This window comes from Bombus huntii, chromosome 14 (assembly GCF_024542735.1).
Source record: "Bombus huntii isolate Logan2020A chromosome 14, iyBomHunt1.1, whole genome shotgun sequence".
Classification (NCBI taxonomy): domain Eukaryota; kingdom Metazoa; phylum Arthropoda; class Insecta; order Hymenoptera; family Apidae; genus Bombus; species Bombus huntii.
Genome location: NC_066251.1, coordinates 6,346,599 through 6,366,691, shown reverse-complemented (window position 1 = coordinate 6,366,691; position 20,093 = coordinate 6,346,599). Strand labels below are relative to the sequence as shown.

The window sequence follows — 20,093 nt, the reverse complement described above, 5'->3', positions numbered from 1 at the left end:
TCAAGTATTATTCAAGTATATATTCAAATATCGAGACGATGAAGATTTAATTTGAGTTGAAATTTTAAATATCATTTTAAAAAATTATACATCAAATTCTTGGCACAAATATAGGATTTCAAATATTCTACTATTTTAAAAAATATACAAAATTATTCGTTATATACAAAAATTAATCGAATTAATGGATATATTTACATGACACCTTGTCAGTATAATTATCGCGGTATAACAGAGTTCCAAAAGAGAAATAACTAGCTATAATTATCGCGATTTTAACATTGTGTGCAACTATATTTGTTTATGTATATATGTAAAAGCTTAGAATTAGTCATACCTAATCGTGACATACTTGATTAGTAAAATACAAAATATTTTGTAATATTTTGCTGTCTTTCTTATTTGTCATATCTAGTATAACCTATAAATTATTAATCTATAAATAATCTTTTCAAATGGACAGCAGTCTGAGAAATGTAAGTATACATTATAAAGAATAGTATTGCTATCATTTACGTCGCCTGTCATTTCATAGGAACATGTAATTGATATTTTTTCAAATTCTTTTTAATTCTAAACGTCTTTTTATAATGAGAAATACATGAAAAAATAAATATCATCTGATCATTTCAAATAACATTCAATTAATATTGAAAATTTATCATCTTTCAAATCAGATTATTAAAAATTATATAATATTGTAACGTTACTTTTCATAGTAAAAACTTTTATCTCATGAATTTTCAGAAACGTTTAACTGGTGGGGAAACCACCCAAAGTCACTTAGCAGAAGCTTTGTATAGAACACAGACTGAGAATAAAATGCTACCAGGATTTGATCCTAATCGAGATGATGTTGAATATTACCGTGTTCAACAGGATATCGATTGTGATGAAGTATATCCAGGAATATATATTGGTGATGCGTGAGTATTTCAATGTTTTATGTCTTTATGTTTATCAAAAATTAATTTATGTTCAATACTTTATAGTGTCACAGCAAAAAATAAGAAATACCTTAAAATATTGGGTATAACACATTTGCTTAATGCTGCTGAAGGAAAAAGATTTGGATTTGTAAACACCGATAAGAATTATTATTCTGATACAACAATAAAGTATCTTGGCTTACCACTTATTGATTTGTGCACAACAGACATTAGCAAGTACTTTTACATTATTGCAGATTTTATCGATGAAGCTGTTTCGACTGGAGGTAATGAAATAATAATTTAATAATGAAAAAAATAGAAAAATTACAATAGATCGTTTAAAATTTAACTTTCTTTCTATTAGGTAAAGCTTTTGTTCATTGTGTGTTAGGAATCTCACGTAGCGCAACGTGCGTATTAGCATATTTAATGATTAAAAAAGGAATGCTAGCCACAGATGCAATTCGAACAGTCCGCAAAAATCGTTTCATTCAACCAAATAGTGGTTTTCTTCACCAATTAGCGCAGTTAGATAATCAATTACGAAGACAACGATCTTAAGTGAATACAGCTTTGATAAAGCTACAAGGTTCACTAACAATATATACTGCAGTGAATTTGATAGATATATGTATATTGTATATAAATAATTGTATATAAAAACTGAGTAAACATGATCAAAATGTATGATTAGATTAGATTGATACATTATTAGTCAACATTAGGCGCAAAATTCACTATTAATTATCTCAAAATTAAATATTACGAATATATACATGTTATGAGATAGCAGTCATATAACTCATATTACGCCTCACGATATAAAGTATTATGTATACAATATTATCGCTTCTCACAATTCATTGTTGGCGAACTGTATTATTTAATAAATTATAATACTGATATTGTAAAAACTTTGGTTGTAAAAGCTTTTACTAAAAATAGTAACGATAAAGGAAAATATTAACATCTTGACTTCATATCATTGTTTTTAACTATTATTAGTATTTTTCTTTACCATTACTATTTTTAGTAGAAGTTTTTAGATATTTATATGTGTATCGTATTATTATATTATATATCGTATAAAAACTATTATTACTATACTAGTATTATATTAATAAAACTGTTAATTTACTACACGTGGACGTTTGGAATGAGACTCTGCAAGTGTAGACGAATGTCTCGAAGAGCCTACTTCATTTTCTGTATCCTGTGGACCACTACGTTTCCTTGCTTTTGGAGATAGTTGTTTTAAGCATTCCATATCATTAAATACAACTTGTGCGCCTCCTCCACTAGTGGGTATTATATCTCCCTAACATAATAATAATACATTTGAGTATATAACTACATAACTCTTTTCGATTCCTTTTAAGTGTAATTACCTTGAATAACTTTGTCTCAAGTTCACCATCAGTATCGTGTTCTTGCGCGATAAGACAATACCTGGATGCACCGTCTGTAATTTCCTTTGGATCTGTAAGTCGCGTAACACTACGTCTTCTACGCATTAAAGGTTGAAGAACAGTTCCAACAGGAACAAGCGCTCCGGGTCTGTGATCAATCCACTTATCCGCGCTTTGTGAACGCCTGTACCTTGGATTTGCAACACCCGCTTTATCCTATGAGCACATATCATTAAACTATATTTTCGAAAGTAAATTACGTAATGTAAGATAAACTGACCCTTCGTGATCGACCCTCTGTTGTTTTTGGAGTTGCTTCTGCACAATTAATAGTAGGTACAACACAATCTTTAGAAACACTAGGTACGTTGTCATCAACTAAAATTTGTTTTACTAATCTTAATTTATCCTCTTTTTCTTTCATTTGATTCTAAAAAGAGAGAAAAAAATTAAACAATGAAGTTATACATATATTATATTTACTTCATTACCTGTAAGTGTTCACGTTGTTGACGTAACTTTATTTCCAATTCTTTATTCATTTTATCAGTTTCTAACTGCATTTTAGTGTTGTACTTTTGTTTCACTCTTTGCTTATCTATTAAACGTTGATTTAGTGCCATGTTTCTATCTTTTAACTATAAAATAATTGTAGTAAAATATATGTTGTCATTTAAATAAAAAAAGAAATGCATTCGTTAACTACCTCTTGCTGTAAGCTGCGGATTGTATCATTTGCATTGTTCAATTTTCGAAGCAAGCTATCAATTTGTTCTTCAGTCTTACATAAATGACCCTCTAATGCAGAAACCTAGAGCAAAAGCAAATTATTTTATATGTACTTCCGTAATCAGTAAAATGCTATTACCTTCTTTTTTTGTTGTGAATTAGCGGCTTTCAGAGACGCATTTTCAATCTTTAAATTCATGTATTCTTGTTCCATTGCCATTATCTTCTTCCTAAGATCGTTTTCTGTAATAATCATGTAACAGTCATGAAGATATTACACATAATTTAAGTTTGATTAAAAATTAAGTTATATTCTTACGTTTTTGCTGTAAATCAGTACGTAGTAAATTCCGTTTGTTAATACGCTGTTCTAAAAAATGCATTAAATTATTAATTATTTGATCATTGCGTGGAGAAGTAATTTCCAATTCAGGAAATGGCCCACCTAAACTGAATTAAAATAAAATTATATAAGTTTGAAGAAAGAATAAAGAAAACATATAATACTTACCTATACACTAAACCCACATCAACTTCTAAATCTTCAGCTTCAGGATGGCCTTCTTTTTGCAACTTACTACATGCCTCCTTAAATAACTATTAAAAATAGTTTTTATTATGCACGTATTTTCAAATTATTTTCATTGTTATTCTTTTATTACTCATCTCACCTTATTTGCCTGTCTTCTTCCAGGTGTAAAACCAAGATCTATTTTCGTAATTGTTGGTTTAGCTACTTGGACTTCTTGAGTCATTTCGGCAAATTTCATTACTTGCTGTAAAACATGAATAAATTAATTAATTTTCTTTCATATATTTACGTTTTATATTATTGATTTCTTACAATTGTTTCATCATAATCATCTGTTCTTGGATTAACACAAACAATCATTCTAACTTGTCCTTCTCCATCAAAATAATTTTTAAATAAATGGGTGAGTTTCGAATCTCTGTAGGGTACTATTTTATTTGTACCCTGAAGTTGATTTTCTCTTAAAATTTCCAAACATGATCGTAGCGTCATCAAAGAATTATTAATATTTCCTAAATCAAAATGAATGGATATGAAAATATATTATAATATAATTACAAGATTCACATCAAAAGTATAATAACCTGCTTCTCTTAATCGTTGACCTGTGTTTTTAGTCCTATTAGTTCTTTCGCTACCAGCTAAATCTACTAGGGATAGCTGAGTGATGCATATCACCCGTTTATCTTGTATAATTTGTTCACCTTCACCATCTAAGGGTGCCTAGGAGAAGAAAATACTATATTGTTTGTGAATTTTAATTAGATGAGACGCAAAGTAATTAGAAATATTACTTGTACAAGACGAATAGTGAAGACACTATGTGATCTACTTGATTCTGCATTAAGCGCAGTGTGTGCAACTCTTCGTCTTCTCTGTCCACGCTGAAATACCTCAAATGCTTCTTCTGAACTTTTTACTTCAATTTCTGTTACAGCATGCACATACATATTCTTATTACCATCTTCTCTAACTATTTTACTCTGTAATACCCTAAAAGTTATTTCTCAGTATTAAAATATTATTTGAAATTAAGAATATTTGAATTGTGTAAGTAATGATACTATACTTGTTTCTAATATCCTCATCCTCTAATAAATCATATACACTGTTATTATAAATTTCAACATATGTAACAAATACAGCATAAACATTGTCTTGATCCACTTGTACTGTTTGTGATTCATTTATGTCACGAACAATCATTGGATTACTCTCACTATCACTCTCTACTTTTCTCCTGTGAAAACCATCAATTATTAATAAAGCCATTTACATTACATAAAGCATATCACATATTCTTGTACTTACACTTTGCCTGATTTTCCATTTCTCTGTAACATAAGTCCAGCATGAAGTTCATTTTGTCTATCAAGCATTGCATCAGCTTCACCTTGTATATCAAAACCGTTTAATTTATCTGGTTTAAAAATAAATTTTTTGGTCTGATAATTAGCAATACTGTTAAACAGAACATCAAGACAACGAGGCATTATGCCTGCATCCTGTGGTTCACCAGTCATAGTATATGTTTTACCACTTCCTGTTACTCCATAGGTGAATAGAAGGCTATTTCTACCTCGAATAACATTTTCAACTAATGGGAGAGCAACTATATTAAAAATCTCTTTTTGCGTTGCATCTGGTGAAAATACGCGACTAAATGTTGTTTGAATTTCCTTGTTGCTAGAGTTACGAAAATTCATTGCTGATTCTGGTGGTGTAATAACTACAGTTGTATCAGATATAAGCTTCATACAAGAAACATCAGCTGGATGTTGCATTGGCTTTAAACGACAATAAACTTGAACAGGATCCTTGGATACCATATTATTACCTCTTGGACGGTTTGGTGGCTTACGAGCTGAACCTGGTGGTTTCGCACGTCTAAAATATTAACATACCACGAATAGCTTCAATTATTCTACGTTACAAAATAACTTTAATAGTACCAAACAATTAATTAATAACAAATAATTAAATTTTACATTAAAAGATTATAGAAAGTAATAGTCATAAAATATTGAAAATAGCTAAATTTTATTTGACTTCAGTTATAAACTGATTAAGAAATAATAAAACTTACGCAGATTTCATCTTTCGTAACTATAAATTTTGCTTGATATTTAGTTATTTTAAAACTTATGACAATATAATGTGAAAAATATATACGAAAGATAATATTTGATAAATGCCATGAACCGAAAACCGTTGTCCTGATTCGGTGTTTAAAATTCAAATCTAGTTACGAAATGAACTAAAGTATTGAAGTGCTACCAATATTTATACCAAAAAAAAACTATAAATGATAGTGCTACTTTAAGTACAACTTAACTCATTAAAGTATAAAAACAGGAAAAAGAACTATGAAAAGATTTTTATTTCGCGATTAAATAGAGAGTACCATTAATTAGAGTACCATGTAAATAGGACCGACATATATATATATAAAGACTGAACATAAACTTTTATGGTCTGTTCCACAAGACAAGACAGTAAACATAAAAAAAATTTCATTGCTACAACTGCAACTATTAGTTGCCGACTAATAAAACTCGAATAATACTTCTGTTTTCTGCCTCATCTCATTGGGGAGATTATACTTCCACCGGGAGGTGTAAAATCATTTCCGGGGAGCGGAGAACACGGGCAAGTGGTACTTTAGGGTCAGATCGATGATTGGTTGTAATTGCCCAAGCGCAATCTTATTTTCATTGAGTAAGAGCAGTAAGGAAATTTCTTCTCTAGTAAAAGTAAATTAGTGTAATGGGTACGTTTACACATGACATAAAATCGTTGCTTTATAGTCATGATACTGAATGTTAGAAGTTGGAATAGTACTTTCTATTACTGCGTCTCTCCCTCTTAGAGAAAAAAGTCAGGACTTTTGTTGTCCTGAAACTAAATGCAATAGGTTAATTGGTTTACTTTCTCTTTTTGACATACATCACTAAGTCAAGTTTCATACGACTATGATCCCCGCACCCCGGAAGTGGCTTCGCGTCACACGCCTGCCAATGAAATTCATGCTAGACTAGTAACACTCAAATGTCACTAGTCAGAAGTCACAGAGAAAAATTTCCTCTCTGATATTGTCATATACATATAATAAATGCATTATATTTTTATACAAATACTAATGGCAAATAAAATGTCTTCATTGTATAATATATATATATATATATTCAATAAATAGTATAAAATAAAAACAAATAGAAAATTTTATTTCTCATTAGAGAATTTATTTGTTATATTTATACAAAGACATGAAGTTCCACATTATTTCTTAGCCTTCTTGTCTTTAGCAACTTTAGTTACTTCATCTGGATTTTCAGCTGCATCTTTTACACGTTTTGCGCGAATTCCTACTAGTCTGGCATCAGCCCTAGCTTTACGGAGAGTTACGTATGCAGAGAACTTTCTTTCTTCCTCAGAAATGACACGGGCCTTAGCTTTAGCATGCGTTTGGTGTCTCACTGGCATGATTTCTCCTTTAGCTTGAGTGGCAAGGCTCACTTCTTTTTTAGTGGAATCATCACCCTTAGGCTATTTTCATAAATAACATTAGAATGTAGTCTTTCTTTAATAGTTTTAAATTTACTATATTCTACTTACATTGGCTACAGTCAGTGGGAAAAGAATCAATTTGGATCTATATTCTTTCAGTCTTTGAGTATTCCTTTGTAAAGACTCGACTGATTTATTACGCCTTCTAGGATCTACAGCAATTCCAATAGTCCTAGCATATTTTTTATTTAAACCACTAGCCCTTAGTTCTTTTAAGGTAAAACCTTTGCCTGCCCTAGCTTTTATGTGATAACGGAATGTTGGGCAATGAACAATAGGCCTCAGAAGCTTCACAGGTCTTAAATTAAAATAAAATACTATTGAAGTTAATTTACATAAATGGACAACAGAAATAAAAATGAAATAAACGTATGCTATTTACCTTGGTGCAACAGCACGAGCTTTCTTTATACGATTTTGTTTACGACGAAATTTTCTGGCTGGTTGGTTAAACCAAGTTTTAACAAATCTTTGCCAATCTTTATGGAAATGTCCATTAGGGATCATATTATTTCTCTTACCCATGGTTGAACTGAAACAAAAATACTAAATTATATACAATTTGTTTCTTAAAAGATTTGTAAAAATACACTTTATAAACTTAAGTTTAGTATAATAGGTTGGAAACAGTATTATTACTAAGTATAAACAAAACATTAAATTTCCTTCACAAATAAAATTTTTGTAACTTTAATATTACTTTATAATACTCATATAATTATTATGGATCCTACTATTAGAAAAGGTATATCATTAATTGAAATTAAAACATATGAGACAAAGATAACCTGATTAATGTCAAAATATTTCTTTACTTGTTATATTATAACATTACAATCATATTATTTAATTACACTTAAAAACATAAATAACAACAATTTTCTATTACTTTGAGAAATATTATTTCAAGATGTTGAGATTTTAATTGGATTTCGAACTTAAAAGAATACTCACGAACTTGTTTACAAGGCATAGACCGGAAAAAGAATCAGCACCACCAAGCGGAAGTTTTAGCTCCCAGCAAAACAAAATTTACTAAATGAAGATTGAAATTACATTATTTTATGATAAAATCATATTTTAAAAATATTATTTGTTTACAAATATCGCTTCGCTTTACATATAATTTTATTAAAATAATTTAAATGTAAAATGAAGTTACTTTAAAGTAGTTAATAAATATGGCAACTTGCTATAAGATCGTGTATATTAAGCACAAGTTGAATGTTTCATGTTTAATTGTAGAATATTTAAATAAGTATTTAAATAATTTAATTAAAAATGAAGATTAGAGAATCATTTGCATCATATTATAAAAGTAATATATTCTTAAAAAATGTCATTTACCGATACGCTTCGACCGGCATAAACCAATTTTCGGTATGTTCTCTATTTAGTAAAAAAATATACATGTCTGTAGTGTTATAAATTGGTATTGTTACTATAATGCATAAAGCATTGATCATATTTTTAGAATGCAGAAGTTACAGATGTAATAAAAAAGGATATAGAGAAACATTGGAAAGATAAAATTAACTTACATCAATATGATGATGCAGATAGTACAAGGAGAAAGTTTTATGTATTATCAATGTTCCCATATCCTTCTGGAACACTTCATATGGGTCATGTAAGGGTTTATACAATAAGTGATACAGTTGCTCGTTTTTATAGAATGAAAGGTAAATTTAAGTGTAATTATATATATTGTTTGGTTTATTTATATAATTTTTTATTGACACACTTTTCTCTTTTATTTCAGGATATAATGTCCTTCATCCAATGGGTTGGGATGCATTTGGATTACCTGCTGAGAATGCTGCAATTGAAAGACAAGTTGATCCTGCTGTGTGGACATACGATAACATTAAAAAGATGAGAAATCAATTAGAATCATTGAATTATTCTTTTGATTGGAATAGAGAATTTGCTACATGTGATCGTGAATATTATAAGTGGACGCAGGAATTATTTTTAAAACTTTTTGACAAAGATTTGGTTTATAGGAAAGAATCATTTGTTAATTGGGATCCTGTTGATGAAACTGTATTAGCAGAGGAACAAGTTGATGCAAATAATTGCTCTTGGAGATCAGGTACAAAAGTAGAAAAAAGGTTGCTAAATCAGTGGTTTGTTAGGACTACATCATTTGCTAAGTAGGTATATTAGAATTTAACAATCTCTAAAGAACATTGAAATATATAATAAGAATTACAAATAGTATTTAACTAATTTATTTTGTATCATATCAGATCATTGTCTCAAGGTTTAGATGATCCAACATTGACAGAATGGAGAGATGTCAAAAAAATCCAACAAAATTGGATAGGTGACTGCAGTGGTACTAGTTTTGAATTACAGTTGATGGGAACTATCCCAAATTATCCCAAAACAGTAAATATTTGGACTAATTATCCAGAATTTATTGAATATGCAAAGTTTATTGCAATATCTCCAAAAAGCTTATTAAATAGACCAGAGTATTGTAGAGATGTGGCAGAAGGAATTCAAATCATAGATGTTAAAGTATTAAACCCATTCAATGGAAATGAATTGCCAGTATTTGTAACAGATAAAGTTGCATTTCCAACTCATAGAGATACTTATCTTGGTATACCGTCTGCATCAATAGATGATTATCAGTTTTCTGAAATAGTTGGGATTGAATTTGTACGGCATTCGATAAGAAGTTATGAAGAACAAGAAAACAAAAGATCAGAAATATTATCTAAAGCAAGAAAGTGGAAAATTGGTGGATACCTTGTTGGTTCAAGATTGCAAGATTGGTTAATATCTAGACAGAGGTATTGGGGTACACCAATTCCAATTATTTATTGTTCAAATTGTGGTATCCAACCAGTACCACGCAATGACCTTCCTGTAATTTTACCAAATATAACATTTTCATCTTCAAATAAAAAGTCTATATTATGTGAAACTAAGGATTGGTTAAATACTTCTTGTCCTAAATGTGGAGCTCAAGCAGTTAGAGAATCAGATACAATGGACACATTTGTAGATAGTTCATGGTATTATCTGAGATACATTGACCCACAAAATATGAAAGAGATGTTTGCTGTTGATAAAGCAAAAGAAATGTTTCCTATTGATCTGTATATAGGTGGAAAAGAACATGGTAAGTATCTAATATTTAAATTCTTTGTAGATATAAAATATATATATTTAAAGATCTCAAATTAATAATATTATAATTTCAGCTGTACTGCACTTATATTATGCCAGATTTATAAGTCATTTTCTACATTCAGAAGGACTTTTACCTACTCCAGAACCATTTAAACAATTGCTTGTGCAGGGTATGGTACTTAATAAAACATATCAGCTAAAAAAGACAGAGAAATATTTAAAAGCGGATGAAGTGGAAGAACATGTAGGAAAATATGTAGAAAAGAATACCAAAGAACCAGTCATTGTCTCATGGGACAAAATGTCTAAATCAAAACATAATGGCATTGATCCTCTTGAATTCTTAGATAAATATGGAATTGATACAACTAGATTATTTATATTAGCTGATCAAGCACCAACTTCAGATAAGCGTTGTGACCATAACAGTAAGCTCTTTGTAATAAAAATTTTAACTAATTATTATATATATCAAATAATGTATATATTAATAATATTCAGCCATTCCGGGAATATTAAATTGGCAAAATCGTTTATGGAAGACTGTAAAAGCTTTTAACGATTATCGCAATAGCGTAACTTCAGAAGAGCTTCAGGCGGAACCTACTGATTCTAAATTTGCAGAACATGATGAATACATGTTTGATAGTCGAAATTATTTTTTAAAGTCTGTAACTTATAATATAATCGGATCTCAACAACTTAGTATTGCAATATCAAGAATGCAAGGACTTACAAATAGGTATATATTACAATCTTGCGGTACATCAACAATTCTAATAATTTTAGATACAGTAATCGTCTTTTTCTTTTAATATTAAGTATACGCAAAGTGTGTGTGGAATGCATGAAAAAAAGTCGTGAATATGAACGTGCATTAGCAGTCCAAATTATAATGCTTGCACCATTTGCACCACATTTCGCTTCGGAATTGTGGTCCGCATTTTCTGAGGTAAAACATCATCTAATAGATAAGAATGAAGTGGACTTAGATAGGGATGTTATGGAACAAAAATGGCCAGAAATAGATATGAATTATAAAATGTCAGTGGAGATTATAGTAAGTACAAAGTATTTAAAGTATTTATTACTTCACTATCATGATATAAATTTACATTATATTATTTATTATATAACTATATAAATAATAACAGTGTGATTCTTAGAAATCAAAGTACTTTATTTAATACTATGTATAATTTTATATAAACACATTATTAATGCTACATCATTCTGTATACTATTAGATAAATAATGCACTTTGCACAAAGATTAGGATACCCAAGTATGAAACAGATAAATTATCACTTGAGGCAGCTCTTGATTTAATAGAGAATGAGCCAGCTGTCCAGAAACATTTAAAGAAGCATAAGATCGTTAAATCTAGACTTCTTTCAAGGGAAGGCTGTGATCCAAAAATATTAATTTCAACAAAAAGATGGGTAGACAATGTTCAAATGTAATACATCAGGTAAGAAAAATAGAAGCAGAAAAAGGATTATAGATATATACATAATTTTTTATCAAATATACTATTTGTATGAAAACCAAATTATTTAAATGTAAAGAGCCTGTACATAATGAAACTAACTGCATAAATAAAAATTTTGTTTAATGTTACAATGAGTTAATGAATAATAAAAATAATAAAATGAATAATTATTCTTACCCAATATCATATTCTCCTGCATATTCATTATGCGGTATTTTTTGTAAGAGTTTAATATAATCAAGTGGTAATTGACTTTCATGTGCACCTTTTAATATTGTTTCTCTGTAAGAGAATAATTAATAATTATATAATAAACCTTAAACAAATTGAATAGAATTAAGTATAACATACAAATACAACGGTGAAGGTCTCCTGTGTTTTGGTAGCAAACACAATTTTACATTTTTATCAGGATTGTTACATTGCTGATACACTCTGCATTTAAATATTTTACCAGTAAGTGTTTCTATGTCAACCATTAAAGGGAAATATAATTTATCTGCTACACCTTCTTGATTATCTAATGTACACATATTACATTCATCTAATTCCCAAATTGCTCCCCATACAATATAATTTTCTGTAGGAACAATTGTTGCTGAACATCCACCCCATCTCTTTGAGTGTGTTATAAAATCTAATCTGAAATTCTGATATAATTCAGTATTTAGATAAATAATAAAGCAAATAATGAAATTTTATAAAGCATAACACATATCTTGCTGTTTTCAATTATTCAAAATAGAAATGGATTTACTAAACGCGTAGGAAATTTCCTTTAACCATGTATATTTACCTTTAAAAATCCGATATCTTTTCGTACTGCAGTTGGATTGTTAATATGTATTCTTTTTGTTAACATATTACTTCCGTATGCAAAATATAAGAATTTATTAGACATTTCGCCAGTTAATTTATGAAATTTGTTGAAGATAACTTATTAATGGGAACAAAGAGATGAATAGGTTAAGGTATCATTCGTTATCAGTATTAAATATGTATTTATGATATTTTTTGATAGAGATATAATTGTACCTTATATAATTACCCAGATTTTATTTAAACAAAAACATGTTACAATAAATAAACTGTTATCAGAATACAACTTAAAATTAGAAGATACACAAATTTAATGCTTTAAGTATATGAGTAAATTAAAGGTCTAAATAATAGAAGGTATTGATTGTAAAAATGTTTATATTGATTTAACTATACATGTTTAAGGTATAAAGCATTAATTTATATAGCATTATTATTCAAATTCATAATTTGCATAAACCTCGCGAAACATATCGCGACAATTTATTTTAACTTGAAGCTTGGCACACAATAAGAAAACTCCTGATAATTTTCTATGTAGACTATATATTTCTTCAGGTGGAGGACAAAGCCTATGATCCAATATTGTTGGGACTAATGATTGAATCCTGTAATCAATATATTTATTTTATATATATTTATATATTTATATAATAAATTTATATATTTATTTATTTATATATTTTATTATATATGTTATATATTTTATTTATTTATTAATGATTTAATTTAAATGATATCATATTGCTCTCACCGTTTAGTTACATCTTGTCCACCAAAGTCATAATATTTAGAATTTTTATCAAATACTTGACCCAAGACCATTACTGCATCTACGTGAGCTTCTTCCATAAGCTGGAATTAATACAATGCAATAAATGTATAAATATTAATATAATAACCTTTTTTAAAGCTAAAACTATTAAAAAATATACATATCGTACTTTAGATTCGTATCCTGTAAGGAATCCCATTTCTCTAGATAAATTTAAAATTTTATTACGATCGCCTTCACTTGCAGCATAGATTATTTCAATGTATTTATCCATAAATGATTTCTCATATCCTCGACATGCACCAAAATCTAACAATATTAACTGAAAATTATTTTAGGAACTATAATTAATAATATCAAAGATAGAGTACACTTATTGATAATAATAATAATATCTTATATACAAACTTGTCTTGTATTGGGGTTATAAAAGAAATTGGACCAATTTGGATCAGTTTGCATGTATCGAAAAACAAACAATTCTTTAAGGCACAAACTCATTATTAATTTGCAGATATGTTCTCTTGTTTCCATATTCATACTTGTACATTTATCTACTGGAATTCCTTCTACCATTTCAGTTGTAAAAATTTGACTCGTTGATAGTTCATCTAAGTATAAAATTAAGTCAATTTTACATTTAAATTGCTAATTTTTCAATTTAATTTACCTACTACAGCTGGAACATAATAATCTAAATAAGGTTCTATAAGTTGTTTATATCTTCTTGTACATTCTGCTTCTCTTACATAATCCACTTCCCATGCAAGTTCACGTTTTGCAACTTCCACTAAATTATCTATGAACATACCTTTTGGGAAAATGTTCCAAACCTGTAAAAATTTCTAGATATATTTTTACATAATCTTAAATAAAACAAAAATCAAAGTATTTTTATACCTTCATTATGCCTACTAAATTCTCAACATCACTTTGAATACCCATAGCTACACCAGGATATTGAATTTTAATTGCAACATCTTGTCCATTTAACAAGGTACCATGATGTACCTGGCCTATAATATTTTTTCTGATATGAAGAATTTTTTTTTTAAATGTTTTTGTATTACTTTGGCCTTCCAAGAAAAAACTAATTTAAAAGAATAAAAATAAGTGGTAACTACCAATGGAAGCTGCAGCAAATGGTCTATCTTCAAAGGTTGCTAATTTATTTTTCCAGTCATGTCCAAGTTCAGTGGCTAATACCTTCTCAACTTGCCACTTTGGCATGAAGTCAGCACTTTGTCTAACTCGTTCAAATACTTTTTGTAGTTCAGGATTTATAATGGTTTCATCTTGTATACTTAAAATTTGTCCAATTTTTAAAGCTGCACCTATTATAAACATATGTAAGGCACGTAACTATTAGTTGACAAAAAATCCAGTAAATGTATTAAGGATATTTACCTCTCACTTTACATAATGTAGAAACTATTCTTTCTGCATTTGCTTTAGTAAGAAACAGGCTATCAAATGTGTCTCCAAGACTTTGTTTTTTTAGTCCAAGTGTTCTGCGTGTATATTCTGCAACTGTACCAACACCAAGACCCACTCCTAATGTTCCAAAGCTTATCATTCTTTGTAATCTGGTAGATGGAACTTTTTGTGCTTTTGCACTAGGTGAAAGCTTTGAAAGAAAAATTTATTTATTAATGTATTTAAATAAAATGCATCATATCATTTATCACAATTTATATAAAAATGTAAAAAGACTCACAGTTTGCTTTGGTCTAACAGATGGTTTTGGTTTAACTTGAGAGGTTTCTAAAGCTACTTTCATATTTTCTGTTGCCTTGTTTTCTAATATCTCAAAATCAGTTTTTAGTGTATTTGATACATCTTGTTTCATGTTCTGACTCTTTATGTTTTTTTCATGCTCTAATTCCAATTTCTTCAAAATTGCTTTATCTTTCTCAGAAAGTTCAATCTTAGGTATTTCATGTTCTAGTTTGGAAATTGTTTCAATTTTTTCTTTCACAGTTGAGTACTTTTTTAATGGTTTATCCTGTTTACTTTGTATATCATTTTCGTTATCAGGTTTTACGTTTGGGATATCCATCTCTATTATTATTTCTTTTGGATCTTTAGCAGGATTATAAACATGTAATTTAGTTTTGGTAGATTTTATAGGTTTATCTGGATCAGCTGGCATTCCTGCCACTTCTTTACTTTTTAATTTCAAAAATTCTATTATACCCTTTTCAACAACATTTATTCGTTCCGTCACTTCTTTAAATTCTTTTGTTATTTGAACCTGTATACATGTTATACTGTACAGGAAATTATAATATTTATTTGTAAAATTAATTTATATTAGTAGTCACCATATAAGATAATTATTGTTATATTACAAGAACGTTTGCCATATTAGAAAAAGGTATTAATAATCTATATTTATTTTTGAAACTTACAGGAACCTTACTTAGTTTTATATTATTCAATGTTTTTAAATTATCTGTCAGGCATTTCTCTGCGGTAGTCTTCAAACTTGAAGTCTTTACTATGTGTTTAACTGTCTCTTCTTGATGCTTAATCACAGCTTCGGCTACTACCTTAGCTCCTCTAAGTATACCAATGACATCAGACATCCGATGTTGAGACATTTTTTAATGTGATTGATGTAGAAATTGATTGTTAAATACTGCCTATTGAGATATAAATTTAAGTCATAATGTTATTTTTCTATTATATATACACACATACACACACATATTACTTTTGTTTTTAATAACAATGTATTATTTTATTCTATGTAATTTACTTATAAGGAGTGTTGCGACTTCAAAAAATTACGTACTTGAATATTAATATACCGCCTATAGTACATGTGTTTAAAATATACGCAGACCTTGAAATGTATGAATAGGGTTATAATACAATGTGCCGGGACTTTTATTACTATAGATATTTTTTTTATATTAATTAGATATAACTTTTAAATAAAAATAGTCTCTTAAATTAAATACCCAACCTTTTGTTTAATGTAAATAATTTAATTGTTAATATTTTAGAAACATGTATGCAAAGGAATTTTTACTCTTCGCACAATTGATACACAGTGCATAGTACGTAAAAAAAAATTAATACAATGCAATCTTTTTCTTAGAATTCTTAGAGTATGTATATTATTTGCCTTATTTATTCTATTTTATATTTTTATTTTATATTTTATTTATATTGTTATTTATTTAAGATATTAACTAACTACATAATTAATTAGGTTATGAAAGTTATAGGAATTTCCTTTTCATATTTTTGATTTATTAATAAAAGTTTATTAACTATAAATAAATAAATTACATAAATTCTATAATTTATTGAGGATATCTTTATTTAATGGTTTGTTTACGAATTATACATATATAAATAATATACATATGTGTATGTAGAATATACAAAAAGAGTTGGGGACAAACAAAAAACAAACACAAAAGTCTTAACAAACATGAGTTAAAAACCCATTATTTTCAGAGTTACGAAATGTTTAATGTATAAAATTATCGTGTGTAAGCCGGCGAAGGGGAAACATATTGAATGTATGCTGTAAAGGTAATGTCTCACTGACAAAAACAGCTTGTAACTCAGAAATAGTTTTCTACAACTTGCAAGAGTAACTTGCGTTTCGATTAGGTTTTTAAAAATTCAAAATATAGTAAAATCATTCTAAAAACGTTTAATTTTCTCATTTTCATACTAACTACTTCCTTGCTATTCTTCCCAATCTACCAATTTCACTACATTCATACATATTTTATGAAAAATTTCATACTTCCCCTCCATGTAATTTATAAGAGAGATTTATATGAGGATTTATCAGAATTAATAAGGAGTGTTAAGCTTTGTATTAAGTCTTGCTGCAAAATGCATAAAATGCTTTTACTATATTTTGAATTTTTGGAAACCTAATCAAAACCTAAATTATGCATGCAGATTGTAGTATATGTATATATCTTATAAAACAAGGTTTAAACATGTATCTAGTAAATTAGAAAGCGAACTTTTTAAATTCGTTCACAATAAAAATCACAGAAAATCAATTGATAACAGGATTGTTGTTTTAATAACTTTTTATGAATAAAAACTCATAATTTATTTTTGGTATTTATATTTATCAACACCTTATAAGCTCTACAATAATTTTATTTATATACACAGTATATACTTTTCTCGTTGTACCTTTATAGAACTAGAAAAACAGAAAATTTATTATACAACAAATTCTAAACAATTTGGGATGATTTACTTTTTCAATAAATTTATTTTGTTTATAGACCCTGAGGTAGTCTCAATGAAATTAAAGTAATACATGCATAAAATTATTAGAAGTATATGAATAACAGTATTTATAAAAAATGCTATTCAGTTTATGTGTACATTTAATATGTATATCTATATATACTTATCATTGTATACAAGATTTTTATACTTGGAAAATTTGTAAAATCTTTTTGAAATTCTTTTTCTCAAAAATGTCCTTTTTAGGATTCTTAATAACGCTTCTCTTGATATCAATATTTATTAAGTATATATGTAAAGAGAGACCACCTCATCAGATTTAATGTCTTGTTTTAAAAATATATGTAAAACAAAGAAAATTAATTTTACAACAAAGTTAAGTGTAAGAAACTGACATTTGTTAAAATTAAATAACATTTGGTTGATCTGGAAAAAGTGAAGCAAAAAATGTACTGAAAAATGTCCAGGTAAAAGCAAGTGCACCAGGTCTTTCCTCTTCGTGTTCTTCATTTGCATTTGTTCTTGCTTCTGCTTGTACAGCTGGCACTTGACCATTTTGTTGCTGTGCAGGTTGTGGACCTATTGCTTCATTTTGTAATATTTGGTTATTGTTATCCACCCGATCTCCTCTACCATTATTATTTTCAGGTAATAGAATAGGTTGTACCCGGAAAAAACCACCTTGATATCTGTGAAATATTCACTTCATTGTATATATTTGCATATAAAAGATGTAAACATAATATTTGTATATATTAACTTACAGATACATTGCAAAGCCAAGAAACGTAACAATAAGAAATCTTAGAGGAGATGAGTAAAAATATACTAAAGTGAAAAAAAGAATTATTCTGGACAGCATATAAAAAACATCTAGCCAATCTCTGTTAAATGCACCGTCTTCTCCAGCACCATTATTTCCTCCATTAACATCAGCTTCTTGAGCAGCAGGTTGTTGTTGCTCATCACCTACATTATTATTATTATTATTATTATTATTATTATTATTATTTGTGTTATTTGTATATGGATTTTGAACATTATCATTTGTATTGACATTCATTTGCTGAACATATGGAATGCTAGTCTGTAATTGTATTCCTTGTGCTGCCATCCTATAATAAAATATTCCTTTTCACTATAAATTATATATAATTTCCAAACATTAAAATAAGTTATAAGAATGCCATTTACAGTTGCATATATTGTGTAAAATAATGGGTATATGCTTGTTGCATCCAAGCCATTTGTTGACTATTTCGTGGATCAAAATATTGTAGTGTAGAATACAATTGTGCCGGAGTATGTTGCGTAGCAACATTAGTAATATGTTGACTTTGATTCTGTATATTATTTGTATTATTTAATCTCGTATTTTCCACTGTACTTCTTGCAATAGAAATTGTCTTTGTATTTTCCACAACTTGTTCAGTTATTTTATTTGTTGATGTTTTTTGTGAAGCACAGACTAAGTGAACTATATAGGTTTGATCTTCTTGCCCATTACAGTGTCTTAACACATCTTTTAAACATGTGGAATCATTTAATAATTGTCCTGAATATATAAGTTTCTGACTTGCTCGTTCCTATAAATATGTTCAATTCATTATCATGTTATTTCTTACACAATATTTTTACTAGTTCTTGATTTCGAATAAAAAATTAATTATTACAGACAAGTAATAAGATATAATCATCTTATTGTTGATAATTAAATTATCATCATTAAACTCATAAAAATATCAACGTATTATCTCTAATAGATAACGCACTATAGCTTTCTAAGAATACTTAAAGGGAAGCGTTCGCAATATTTTTTTGTTTTTCTTGTATGTCGTGTAGTGATGCTAATGATACATTGCTTTCACTAAGGATACAACTTTCACAAAATTTCACATGACGTGAGATTCATAAAATAGACGAAATAAAACTCACTGGTTTACTAGGATAAACATCGGACAAATGTTCTTTTAATTGGCGAACGGTCCACCCAATATCACAATTTACGATTTGATCTTTTATCTGCTGATTCGGTGCTTTTATTATTACTTTGACAGCGACTCCTTCCATTGTTAATAAATCCTGGCTTTTTATATCCCGTTTGATCAGCTGTTCTTACTGTCAATCACTCAGCAAAATTAATTAACAGTGCTACCGAGGCAGATTAATGTTTGCGTTTGAGAGATTTTTATACACTGCGTTATCTCCCTTGTTGAATCATAAAATACCTCGTACTATTTATTTGGATATTGACTAAAATAGATTCATAGTTAATGTATTATGACTTTGTAACTCAAACGGATATTTAATCGTAAATATATTTTTGTAAGCGTCACTAAATGGAATCACGTATTTGGCGACTTATCATTGGTCGTAGGTCGTAATCGTAGATTACAATTTATTTATGCTTTGATAAGAGCCGATCCTCAAGTTCATTTCAATGCTTTATAGCGAT

General features: G+C 28.4%; 7 protein-coding genes and 1 long non-coding RNA gene across 20 annotated transcripts; 3 read left to right on the top strand and 5 right to left on the bottom strand.

Moving 5' to 3' along the window:
• The first annotated feature begins 47 nt into the window (after positions 1–47).
• Positions 48–2,074, top strand: LOC126873029 (dual specificity phosphatase 29-like). Of its 2 annotated transcripts, none has more exons than XM_050633431.1 (4): positions 48–476; positions 748–926; positions 993–1,216; positions 1,297–2,074. In XM_050633431.1, the coding sequence occupies exons 1-4, from the start codon at positions 456–458 to the stop codon at positions 1,491–1,493; spliced, it is 621 nt and encodes a 206-aa protein (XP_050489388.1). In that variant the 5' UTR covers positions 48–455; the 3' UTR covers positions 1,494–2,074. The 2 variants fall into 2 exon arrangements, with proteins under 2 accessions (XP_050489388.1, XP_050489389.1); XM_050633432.1 differs by lacking the exon at positions 48–476 and adding an exon at positions 493–541.
• Positions 1,663–6,797, bottom strand: LOC126873009 (kinesin-like protein KIF23). 3 transcript variants are annotated; one of them, XM_050633380.1, is made up of 15 exons: positions 5,689–6,797; positions 4,914–5,489; positions 4,672–4,842; positions 4,397–4,595; positions 4,187–4,325; positions 3,915–4,114; positions 3,742–3,846; positions 3,582–3,667; positions 3,390–3,520; positions 3,210–3,313; positions 3,048–3,152; positions 2,833–2,979; positions 2,622–2,771; positions 2,321–2,557; positions 1,663–2,250 (listed from the first exon to the last, which is right to left on the bottom strand). In XM_050633380.1, exons 1-15 carry the CDS (start codon positions 5,697–5,699, stop codon positions 2,062–2,064), a joined length of 2,550 nt encoding a protein of 849 aa, XP_050489337.1. In that variant the 5' UTR covers positions 5,700–6,797; the 3' UTR covers positions 1,663–2,061. The 3 variants fall into 3 exon arrangements, with proteins under 3 accessions (XP_050489337.1, XP_050489339.1, XP_050489338.1); XM_050633382.1 differs by having other exon boundaries at positions 6,007–6,797; XM_050633381.1 differs by having other exon boundaries at positions 6,169–6,797.
• Positions 6,798–6,822: 25 nt separating this feature from the next.
• On the bottom strand, positions 6,823–8,210 carry LOC126873028 (60S ribosomal protein L13). 2 transcript variants are annotated; one of them, XM_050633429.1, is made up of 4 exons: positions 8,124–8,210; positions 7,552–7,701; positions 7,218–7,467; positions 6,823–7,148 (listed from the first exon to the last, which is right to left on the bottom strand). In XM_050633429.1, the coding sequence occupies exons 2-4, from the start codon at positions 7,692–7,694 to the stop codon at positions 6,882–6,884; spliced, it is 660 nt and encodes a 219-aa protein (XP_050489386.1). In that variant the 5' UTR covers positions 7,695–7,701; positions 8,124–8,210; the 3' UTR covers positions 6,823–6,881. The 2 variants fall into 2 exon arrangements, with proteins under 2 accessions (XP_050489386.1, XP_050489387.1); XM_050633430.1 differs by having other exon boundaries at positions 8,059–8,135.
• Positions 8,211–8,309: 99 nt separating this feature from the next.
• Positions 8,310–11,939, top strand: LOC126873008 (leucine--tRNA ligase, mitochondrial). 2 transcript variants are annotated; one of them, XM_050633378.1, is made up of 8 exons: positions 8,310–8,565; positions 8,651–8,851; positions 8,932–9,325; positions 9,422–10,305; positions 10,388–10,744; positions 10,818–11,058; positions 11,139–11,376; positions 11,564–11,939. In XM_050633378.1, the coding sequence occupies exons 1-8, from the start codon at positions 8,451–8,453 to the stop codon at positions 11,777–11,779; spliced, it is 2,646 nt and encodes an 881-aa protein (XP_050489335.1). In that variant the 5' UTR covers positions 8,310–8,450; the 3' UTR covers positions 11,780–11,939. The 2 variants fall into 2 exon arrangements, with proteins under 2 accessions (XP_050489335.1, XP_050489336.1); XM_050633379.1 differs by having other exon boundaries at positions 8,312–8,549; positions 8,644–8,851.
• Positions 11,476–12,984, bottom strand: LOC126873036 (gamma-glutamylcyclotransferase-like). 2 transcript variants are annotated; one of them, XM_050633491.1, is made up of 5 exons: positions 12,844–12,984; positions 12,605–12,744; positions 12,160–12,458; positions 11,986–12,090; positions 11,476–11,721 (listed from the first exon to the last, which is right to left on the bottom strand). In XM_050633491.1, exons 2-5 carry the CDS (start codon positions 12,707–12,709, stop codon positions 11,700–11,702), a joined length of 531 nt encoding a protein of 176 aa, XP_050489448.1. In that variant the 5' UTR covers positions 12,710–12,744; positions 12,844–12,984; the 3' UTR covers positions 11,476–11,699. The 2 variants fall into 2 exon arrangements, with proteins under 2 accessions (XP_050489448.1, XP_050489449.1); XM_050633492.1 differs by lacking the exon at positions 12,844–12,984 and having other exon boundaries at positions 11,476–11,660; positions 12,605–12,837.
• A 3-nt stretch (positions 12,985–12,987) lies between these two features.
• LOC126873012 (atypical kinase COQ8B, mitochondrial) lies at positions 12,988–16,514 on the bottom strand. Of its 7 annotated transcripts, XM_050633391.1 has the most exons (12): positions 16,374–16,480; positions 16,200–16,250; positions 15,814–16,047; positions 15,120–15,656; positions 14,810–15,029; positions 14,527–14,736; positions 14,303–14,418; positions 14,073–14,235; positions 13,811–14,013; positions 13,572–13,724; positions 13,382–13,482; positions 12,988–13,235 (listed from the first exon to the last, which is right to left on the bottom strand). In XM_050633391.1, the coding sequence occupies exons 3-12, from the start codon at positions 16,003–16,005 to the stop codon at positions 13,061–13,063; spliced, it is 2,070 nt and encodes a 689-aa protein (XP_050489348.1). In that variant the 5' UTR covers positions 16,006–16,047; positions 16,200–16,250; positions 16,374–16,480; the 3' UTR covers positions 12,988–13,060. The 7 variants fall into 7 exon arrangements, with proteins under 7 accessions (XP_050489348.1, XP_050489350.1, XP_050489347.1 ...); XM_050633393.1 differs by lacking the exon at positions 16,200–16,250 and having other exon boundaries at positions 16,374–16,514; XM_050633390.1 differs by lacking the exon at positions 16,374–16,480 and having other exon boundaries at positions 16,200–16,356.
• Positions 16,449–17,630, top strand: LOC126873046 (uncharacterized). The gene is made up of 2 exons (XR_007692284.1): positions 16,449–16,518; positions 16,874–17,630. It is a non-coding gene; the product is annotated as an uncharacterized LOC126873046 (long non-coding RNA).
• Positions 17,491–19,999, bottom strand: LOC126873023 (homocysteine-responsive endoplasmic reticulum-resident ubiquitin-like domain member 2 protein). The gene is made up of 4 exons (XM_050633422.1): positions 19,574–19,999; positions 18,833–19,224; positions 18,403–18,753; positions 17,491–18,327 (listed from the first exon to the last, which is right to left on the bottom strand). Exons 1-4 carry the CDS (start codon positions 19,706–19,708, stop codon positions 18,045–18,047), a joined length of 1,161 nt encoding a protein of 386 aa, XP_050489379.1. The 5' UTR covers positions 19,709–19,999; the 3' UTR covers positions 17,491–18,044.
• Positions 20,000–20,093: the final 94 nt, after the last annotated feature.

Coding starts and splice junctions, on each gene's coding strand:
- LOC126873028 (XM_050633429.1), bottom strand. CDS start 7,694: ATGGGTAAGAGAAATAATATGATCCCTAATGGACATTTCCATAAAGAT. Junction 7,468..7,551: donor GCTCGTGCTGTTGCACCAAG/GTAAATAGCATA, acceptor TTTTAATTTAAG/ACCTGTGAAGCTTCTGAGGC. Junction 7,149..7,217: donor TCCCACTGACTGTAGCCAAT/GTAAGTAGAATA, acceptor TTATGAAAATAG/CCTAAGGGTGATGATTCCAC.
- LOC126873029 (XM_050633431.1), top strand. CDS start 456: ATGGACAGCAGTCTGAGAAAT. Junction 927..992: donor GGAATATATATTGGTGATGC/GTGAGTATTTCA, acceptor AATACTTTATAG/TGTCACAGCAAAAAATAAGA. Junction 1,217..1,296: donor TGAAGCTGTTTCGACTGGAG/GTAATGAAATAA, acceptor TCTTTCTATTAG/GTAAAGCTTTTGTTCATTGT.
- LOC126873009 (XM_050633380.1), bottom strand. Junction 4,843..4,913: donor AATGGAAAATCAGGCAAAGT/GTAAGTACAAGA, acceptor TGGTTTTCACAG/GAGAAAAGTAGAGAGTGATA. Junction 2,558..2,621: donor CAGAGGGTCGATCACGAAGG/GTCAGTTTATCT, acceptor ATGTGCTCATAG/GATAAAGCGGGTGTTGCAAA.
- LOC126873023 (XM_050633422.1), bottom strand. CDS start 19,708: ATGGAAGGAGTCGCTGTCAAAGTAATAATAAAAGCACCGAATCAGCAG. Junction 19,225..19,573: donor ATGTTTATCCTAGTAAACCA/GTGAGTTTTATT, acceptor ACATATTTATAG/GAACGAGCAAGTCAGAAACT. Junction 18,754..18,832: donor TTTACACAATATATGCAACT/GTAAATGGCATT, acceptor ATTTTATTATAG/GATGGCAGCACAAGGAATAC.
- LOC126873008 (XM_050633378.1), top strand. CDS start 8,451: ATGAAGATTAGAGAATCATTTGCATCATATTATAAAAGTAATATATTC. Junction 8,566..8,650: donor TTCGGTATGTTCTCTATTTA/GTAAAAAAATAT, acceptor TTTAGAATGCAG/AAGTTACAGATGTAATAAAA. Junction 11,059..11,138: donor ATGCAAGGACTTACAAATAG/GTATATATTACA, acceptor TTTAATATTAAG/TATACGCAAAGTGTGTGTGG.
- LOC126873036 (XM_050633491.1), bottom strand. CDS start 12,709: ATGTCTAATAAATTCTTATATTTTGCATACGGAAGTAATATGTTAACA. Junction 12,091..12,159: donor AGACCTTCACCGTTGTATTT/GTATGTTATACT, acceptor ATTCTCTTACAG/AGAAACAATATTAAAAGGTG. Junction 11,722..11,985: donor GCAGGAGAATATGATATTGG/GTAAGAATAATT, acceptor TTTGGATCACAG/CCTTCCCTTGAAAGAAGTCT.
- LOC126873012 (XM_050633393.1), bottom strand. CDS start 16,005: ATGTCTCAACATCGGATGTCTGATGTCATTGGTATACTTAGAGGAGCT. Junction 14,737..14,809: donor TACATTATGTAAAGTGAGAG/GTAAATATCCTT, acceptor TGTTTATAATAG/GTGCAGCTTTAAAAATTGGA. Junction 14,014..14,072: donor TTATGTTCCAGCTGTAGTAG/GTAAATTAAATT, acceptor TTTTATACTTAG/ATGAACTATCAACGAGTCAA.